At 45.2% G+C, this 8,798-nt stretch overlaps 1 protein-coding gene across 1 annotated transcript; it reads left to right on the top strand.

Annotated features, from left to right (window-relative positions):
* Positions 1–2,618: 2,618 nt before the first annotated feature.
* LOC125526456 (ataxin-3 homolog) lies at positions 2,619–3,489 on the top strand (the record flags this gene model as incomplete). Its single annotated transcript, XM_048691157.1, is given in 1 exon segment — positions 2,619–3,489. A coding segment is annotated over 1 exon segment (677 nt), but the record flags the coding sequence as incomplete, so codon positions are not given.
* Positions 3,490–8,798: the final 5,309 nt, after the last annotated feature.

Raw genomic sequence — 8,798 nt, 5'->3', positions numbered from 1 at the left:
TTTTTTTTGTTTTTTTTATATGTTAATTATGAAAAATGGGCCTTTTAAGTGGCCGTGGAAACTGGGCCGTTTTGTGGCCGCCCCCTATATATGTTTTATGTTTTTTTAAAATGTGTTTATTTAGTTTTTTAGTTATTTTGTTTTAGTTTTAATATTTCTTTTATTCACGTCCACCCCGGACACGATTTGGGGTGCGGCCGCGCGGTGCGCGCACGCACGACCCATCTGACAAAGGCGGACACGGGCGAACCCATCGGTGCCCCAAAGAGACAAAATCCGGCCAATCCGGACGTCCGTTTGAGGTCGCGCGGTGGAGTTGGCCTCATTGCATGTTGCACGGTCCAGCCTAACTTGTATGTTCTCGTCGGCATCTCTTTTACTGTCCCAAGTGAATGGGTATCCCGAGAAACCGAGGTCCGCGAGGCCACAGTCGGCCAAGCATTCCCTGAAAGCTTCCATCTGCGTAACTTCTCGGATTCCCACCTTTTTGTTCTGCTTGGAATAACACCTCGTTAAAGCCCCCTGCACACAGCCATGGTAGATTATCTTGGGCTTTAAGAAATCACAACGCGTCCCAAGTTTTCATCCTCTGCTCAGTACATGGTTCCCCATAGATTCCAGTAAATCTATAGGTTTTGTCATGAACAGTAATAGTCGCATCTAAGTAGTACTGGCACCATGCCCTGTCACCTGCACACTGTCTCTCCACAACAAAGCTAGTCCCCCACTCCTTCCAACACAACTCACCGCAACAGCATGTCTGAAACCCAAGCTCCACTTCAACTTTTCCAGTTCTCGAACTTTCTTTTTTGTTTCACTTAAGAATACCACCGCTGGGTTGTAGGACTGTATCAGGGAGTAGGGCATTTTGGAGACCGAGCTCCATGGAGCCCTTTATTTTGAAAAATTCAAAATTCACAAATTTCGGTTTAAGAAATTATGAAAAAAATTAGACATGTATGCAAGGATGTAAAGTGTATGTGTGAAAAATTTTAGGATGAAATACCTTGAATTGCGAGCTGCACAAAAAAAAAATCATGGACTTTAAAGATGAACAGTACATATGCTAAAAAGCCTCAGATTTGTCTTTTTTGTGTAGCTTAAAAATTTGCACACATGTACATTATGTATCTAGGTATATGTGTATTTATTTTCAGAATTGTTTGAAACTGAAAAGTTTGAATTTTGAAGTTTTCAAATAAAGGCCTCCATGGAGCTCGGTCTCCGTTTGGCATTTTCGTGTATCAGGTCTGTAGTGTGTAGGCACATTTTGTAAGATGGCTTTTCTAATTTTCCCGCGAAATAACATTGTATAGCTTGTGTATGAAAAGGAAAAACTGTAAAACAATATTTTCCTTTTGGGGCTCAAACAATAAGCTTGCATGCACTTATATCTAGCCAGAAAACTATTATTGTTTTCTGAACATAAGCTTATAAGATGGCTTTTCTAAACAGAAGTATTTAACTAAAAAAAGAACGCCGCCGCCATTCGTGTTGGTTAATTTTGTCCGAATTTTGATATTAGATTTTCTTTTCTTTTCTAGAAGTAATTGTTAATCAATTAAAAAAAGGAAGTAATTGTTAATGGGGTTCTGCATAAATGCTTGTGAGAAAAATAATAAAATGGACCACCATGAAGTAGGTCTCTTTATGTATTGTCGCCCATCTCAATTTATGAGGGCAGTGGGCGCAAATTCGTAATGGTTCATTATTGGTGTTTACTAATATGCACGTACCACACAGGTACACACATCATGATTGATAAGTGATATTCTATTACAGAAGCGAAGTTCACAAAAAAGTTACTACTTTGGATCATATATGTTATAACAGCTTTGGGTTATTTGAAATTTGTTTCATACTTTAGTTTTCGCTTTTGACCTTAGGAAGGACCTCCACTACAAATTTGGTCAATCCACCGATTACTATAAGCTGAAGGTGGTATGGGGGATTTTGTTAATAAAAGATGGTACAGTTAAATTTTGGGACTTTGTAAAACCTGTTAGTGCTATTGTGGAAGTTATTACTATAGGAACTTCACAACAATAGGTATTATCGAACTAAATCGTAATTTTGTGATTTTATGAGACGTTTGGAAATTTTGGATAGATTTGCATCATCAATACAGGCCATAAAACTTTGGAATTTGAAGTTTTGCACTATTTCTTTCATTCAAATTTAAGTTGGCTCAAAACCAGTAGATGCAATAAAGAAGAAGAGTCGCATATAAATCTGTGAATAAATAGACTATTTTAGTTTAGAAAGTACATAGTTATTGAAGTATAGATAACTCAACAGTAAGCAAATTTTTAGGTATGCACTAATGGACTCAGGTTATGGGGCCATATAGAGCTGATGGCACTTGTTATTATTTTATTTTAAAAGAAATTTGCCAAGTTTATTGCTTATCTTCCTTTTGGTTTGTGTGTTCCATTTTCATAAGCTTTGTTACTTGTGATGTCTTCCATCAATTGCAATGTTGCATCCATTCTTTACTCTGGTGGTAGGATGTAAACTAGCAGAATTATGCAAGTTCACATGTTTGCTAGCTCTGCTCATTTCCTGGAATAACTACACATTATTTCATGATTCATTAACCTATGTTTCTTTTCATTGATAGGTTTTGAAGAGGGCACTAGAGGTATGGGACCTCCAATTTATCCCCATGTATTCCCAAGCTGCAGCGGGATCCCAATCCAAGCCTGAACTGGAAACTGCCTTCATCTGCCACTTCCAGAATCACTGGTTCTGCATTAGGAACGTGGATGAGGAGTGGTACAACTTCGATAGTCTGTATCCGGCCCCTGAGTACCTCTCTCAGTTTTTCCTCTCAGATTACCTTGACAACATGAGGGGTCCTGGCTCAAACATCTATGTGGTAAGGGGCACTTTCCCCAGGGACTGCCCTTCTGATAACAACGATTTTGGCCAGTGGCTGCGTCCTGAGGAAGCCAAGATCATTACACATTCACGCTTCAAGGCTCAGCAGAAACAACAGAGCAACACTGCTATAGTGATGGCCTCGAGGAGGTATCTCACAGTGGGGGTAGCCGCTGGCTTGAGGGGCCTTGAAGTTCCAGGCACCAAGACTGAAGTACCTCGTCAGCAACCTTACGAAGAAAAGGACATGACTATGATGCAAGAGGAGGATGATGACGACCTGAAGGCGGCAATAGCTATTAGCTTGATGCCATTTGAAGCTCCAGCGACCAGTTCTCAACCAGCCGAAGAAGAGAGAAATAGATGCGCTCAGCAAGGACACCACCATGGAGGAACCTGGCTCCAGCAACTCTGAAGGGCCAGTTGAAGAAGGTTGTTAGGATGCCATCTTTCTTCATCTACATAGGAGCATTCTGAAGCGCGAAAAAATAGTTTCGATTGGCTGGAGCGGTTATTGTGAACTTGTGATATGTTGTAATGATCTGGAATGCTGGATTGAACCTGTGAGACTGATGATATTTACATACAAGTGTTGAACTTGAGTTAAAATGTGGCCTTGCATCTCTGATCTGTGAATTTGCTGGAATTCATTCTGAAATGCAGCTAGTGTAAGGTTTGATTGCTTTTGCTTTGATCTTGCTTTTGTTTCACCTTTAGCTACTAAGCTGTTGGATGTAGGGCATAAACATTGCTTATATTTCAACTGTTTCCGTAACATATGTTTGAAGTGATAGATGTTGCTGGGCAACATGATTGGAATGTAATTCTGCATAAGCCAATGTTTCTTTCTGCTGTTTTTCTAGATCAATCATGTTTCCTTCTGCTGGATCGCTGCTTCAGAGAATTTCCTCTCCTTTTTTTGAGCGGTATTTCCTTTCAGGCGAGCTCACAGTTCGTTACACTATCTTGTGAGCCCGCAAGCGACCAAACCACAACCCAAACAAACAGGGCCTTGAAAGAGAAATCTGGAGCTTGCGTGTTGGTGATACCAGTTTTAGCGAGATTCAGGTTGTCAACAACAAAGCTACAAAACCTGCTGGCGTTGTCATACCTAGACCGAACCAGTGGCAGGCACCGGAAGTGGGTTGTGTGAAGGTAAATGTGGATGCTGCGGTTCCGAGACACGCCAGGTGTGGTGCGGTCGGGGCGATCTGCAGAAGCTCTGAAGGGATTTTCTTGGGAGCATCGGTGCTTGTCTTCAAGTATATTACAAATCCAGAGACTCTCGAAGCAGTTGCAATCAGAGAGGCTCTGGCACTATCAGATGATCTTTACCAGCGGAGAATTCATGTGGCCTCTGATTGCAAAGTGGTGGTGGAAGACTTGAAGAAGGAAAAGCCATCTGCTTATGGAGCTATCATACACGAAATAATACGCCACTCGTTGGATATTGATTTATGTAACTTTAGCCATGAATTTAGGAGCTCAAATTTTGAAGCTCACAACTTAGCGAAGCATGCTTTATCTCTCGGGGGTGGCCCCCATGTGTGGTTGGGACACCCCGGAGACCTTCCGTCTGTCCCCGTAAACATTGTGACGAATTAATAAAAGCTTTGTGAGGTTGTCTAAAAAAAACAGTTTTGCAGTTGCAACTGAAATCTGAATTCAGTTAGGACTATTTCTTTTTGGTCCTGGAGTGCACGCGACTCGCCTCAATGGTTGTGGACTGACAAGAACACTTGATCTGAAGGTGGCGTTTCATCCATGCAATCCACATGATGCGGCATGGAGGCCTGAAATCCACATGACTCGCCTCAATGGTTGTGGACTAACAACTGCACCCACAAGACTTCAGACTTCAGAGTTCAGACATTACTGCAGCCCAGAGGAACAGCAATGGCTCACAGGTCATAACAGCCATGTGAAAGTTGCCGGTTGGTGCGAGGTTAGAGATCAGGCGGGCGAGCACGGATACGCGTCTCGTCAATCAATCCCGATTTCCAACGGCACAGGTCGATCGAGCATTCATTCAAAGTGCTAGTGTACTATCCTAAACGAGATGTCACAGGAAATGTCACGTCGCCTCTTGGTGATAGGCACAGCCAGCAGCAACTGAAAGCCCGAGCTAGCTTAGCTGAAAGATTTTCGGATGGCCATGCGTGCAGTGTTGAAAACTTTAGTTACATCATCGTGTAAACAGAGCAAGTATAGTGGAATGAATTGATGGATGCGTCGTCCTGAAATCAGTATCGATCAGTTCATTCCTCCTACTAACAATCATGGGCGTCGATTAAAAGATTGGAGGCCGATGTACTAGCCTCACAAGTCCTAACCACACACTTCGAGCGAGCTGAAGTGGCACATAGGAGTAGTATGTACGAGTAGTGCCCGAGAAAAGGCTCGCCAACAAGAAACAAGTCGGAGCACTCGGCGATGCGTTTCTCCAGTGGCAATTGACTACACTGATCACCAAGTTGACTGTCATCAATCCTTATTATAATTAAAACTCACTTTTTTGAGAATTTATAATTAAAACTCACTGATTGCACGCGTGAGAGTAGGCTGATCTAGGGGTGACGCGAGCGCATGTCAACACCTGGCCATGGCCCTCCTCCTTCGTTTGTTTACTCACGCACCAAGATAAAATAAGTAGAAGACGAAGACGAATGAGCAAATCCGTCGTCGTGGCACTGATTGGACTGGATCAAGAACGCCGTTGACGGTAAACAAATCCACAAGAGCGCCGTGCTACAAAGTCCCCGAGGACGCGAGCTGGACACGTACTACGTATTACCAGCCACCTGGATTTACGATTTCGTGACGTGTAATGCTAGCGTTGAACGCCTCCCCACGTGCAGGCATATTTTTAAACCGGACCAATCGACACTGCGTACGTACGTGCGCCAACGCGGCAAGCAGGATGGACTCACAGAAAACAAGTTACATGAGCTCAGCTGATCGATCGGTTTAATGCTACTGTAATTCTGGAAAAGGCGCAAGCTGATCATGACCCACAGAAAGTGATAACATGGAAGCTTAGACAGCATGGAGGGAGGGAGCGCAAAGAAAGGCAGGCATGGCGATGGTGCATGTTATGTTGGGCTGGGATAACCTTGTTTACGGGGCCAGCCGCCCATCATCTGGCGGTGGTGCATCGCACACTAGCTGTATGTACGCGACTGAGCGGGTCTTTTCGGCTGTGGCGTGCAGTGTGCATGGACTTAGAGCATCTCCAACAGCCGCTTAATGCATGGCGCCTAAAAAACGGATTTACAGCGTGCAAGTAGTTTTTTTAGAGCGCTAGAACACGTTTACTCCAACAAGCGCTGTAAAATATACTGTACGTGAGTCCAACGGCCCCAATCATCTGCAGCAGCCCAGAGTTTGCAACGCGCGCGACCGGACGTACTAAATATGCTGCGCGCGATGCCTTTTTGATGCGCGCGCTGCATTAGTTATAGCCCGCGCGCGTTTTCTATACGGCCGCTGGAGACTTCACACCAGGTCCGCGCGCGCTAAAAGCAGTTTTTATACCACGCGTCGTTTATATAGCGCTTCTGTTGAAGATGCTCTTATGGAGAGGGGCAGGCGGCCGTGGATGATTAGAGCCGCATCATGTCATGTGCTCTGCTTTTGTCCGGCGCACGCGAGCGAACCCGCGTACAACCTGAGACCGACCTGTGGCCCGACGGAGAGCGACCCATACGTACTTGACCCGGACCCAAACGCACCTCCATCTGGTCTGTTTCCTGCGAGTTTAGCTTAAACCTCGGGCGCACTTTCGTTTGATGGCGGGACCTCGATCCAGCAGACCTGCACGGCTGCACCACGCGAGCCACGCCGTCTGTACAAGCCGTAGCTTCGACGAGACCCGCTTTCGGCGCAATCACACGCGGTCGCGCTGATTAATCCGGACGGGACGACCAAGCTACAGTTGCTTGTTTATCTTGCTCCGCTCAGCCAACCAAAACAAGGCACATATTTCTGCATTCTGCAGGTTCTTGATTTCACAAAGAGAAGAGAAGAGAAGAGAAGATCAATGATTTGGACGGGTTTTTCTCTCTGTACAATAATTAAGAAAGCAGTGTGTTTCTTCCTCACTTGGTACAAGGGATCCATCGATGTTTTTCTCGAAGACAGCCATCGATGTATGGTTATTATTTTCGTCTCCGTGCGGTCGACGGAGCAGGACAAGGACGTGCATGCTGACGAGAATGGAGGAGAGAAGAAAGCCTACGGAAATGTCCACGTCTTGTGCTGTTGTGCAAGCTCCCTGGCGTACGTGCTTAGCTGCGGCCGGATACTGCCAGGTAGGAGTATATGTCAGCGTGGGTACTGGAGAAGGCACGAGAAAGCTCTTCACAGTTTTCGGCGGCCATTTGCATCTCTGCAAGTCAGCAGCCATTATCCATTTCCAGGAAATTTCTTTTGTGAAAGCATTTCCAGGAATTTCTAACATGATGACACGGCCTAATTTCATCTCACCAATCCCTTTCAGAATTCTTAGCGTATAATATTGTTTATGTGACCTTTTTGTGAATTTTCACTCTTGGTTTATCACTTTTCTTCGATAAAGAGAATACACTAGTCAAAAATATATCAATTAGACAATTACACATGGCATCTGCACTAACAGGATCTCAAGAGCTATTCAAGAGAGTAGCAGCAAACAACAACAACATCCATCAATTATTTTTCGCGATGACGCGAAATTAATAGTGCTCCAACAACGATGCCCCCAAGAGGGTAATGACACACAAGCGCCGTTGTTGTTGTCAGTAATGGAGCTAGGTTCAGCCTACTTCCCAGACAAGTAGTGTAACTACAGTAAGGCTACGATGCCGTTTTTGCTACAATATAGGCCAAGGCCCTGGCTCCCTGGGCCCTGGAGCCACCCCTGGTTGTTGTGCCCAACCATTAAGACGGAAAAAAAATCCTATACGACCAGGTCGTACGGGAATAAACGGAAGACCCACCTCCGCACATGACAACTGTTAAAAGCGAATCTCAAAGCAGCAGCTCTTCTTCCTATCGTTTCCAACTTCCAGCCAACTCCGATTCCCACGTTCAAAATGACCGTCCCATCTCGATTCTCTTTACATCTTGCCAGCGACGGTGCAGTCCGCCGACGACGGCGAGGCTCTGCAATCAGTAGTCTCTCCAACAGATCCTCCTCTGCCCACACCTAGCTCCTTTACGCCAATGGCGACAAGCAACTGGGTGGTGCCTGAACTTGGGCGCCAACGAACATGGCCGTCTCCAACGGGAATGGATCACCACGAGTAGGGAAGTTATTGTCGGCATCAAGGAGTAGGGCCGTGAGTGGATGTGGCGAGTAGATAGGGCGGTCATGCGCGATGGGTCGTTGATGAGCGTCGCCGTTGCCGGCGAGGACGAGCGGAGCTGGAGACTTGCCGATGGCATCGAGGAGTGCACCGGCGGCGAGGAGGTGAGCAGTCGGGCAAACTGAACCGGCGGCTGTAGAATTTGGGGGCTACATAAAATGAGATTTGGCAAAGGGAGTCGATGGGAAGAAGGCCTAGTGCTTTGAGATTCGCTTTTGACAGGTGTCACATGCGGAGGTGGGTCTCCCATTTAGTCTCGTACGACCTGGTCGTATAGGATTTTCTTCCCACTAAGACCAGATCATGGGTCTTCACTCAGGAGAGGAGTCTGTAAAAACTCCATGCAATGCCTTCAACAAGGAAATATTTGTGAACAATGCCATTGCAAGGTTCAACTAATAAAGGTTGACCTTAGCTTGCATCCCGGGAGCATTTGCTCCTGGATGAACAGTAACTAAAAAAATTGGTAAAATGTGTTTAAAAAATTCTGATTTTTTTGTGTAGATGTTCGCGTTAGTGTTGCAAGCATGCTTGATAATTTTCATGCGAAACTAATCTGTAGTGTTTCGTCGG

This window comes from Triticum urartu, unplaced genomic scaffold (assembly GCF_003073215.2).
Source record: "Triticum urartu cultivar G1812 unplaced genomic scaffold, Tu2.1 TuUngrouped_contig_10169, whole genome shotgun sequence".
In the NCBI taxonomy this organism is placed as follows: Eukaryota; Viridiplantae; Streptophyta; class Magnoliopsida; order Poales; family Poaceae; genus Triticum; species Triticum urartu.
The sequence above is the reverse complement of the archived record's forward strand: the minus strand, read 5'-3'. Positions and strand labels throughout refer to the sequence as shown.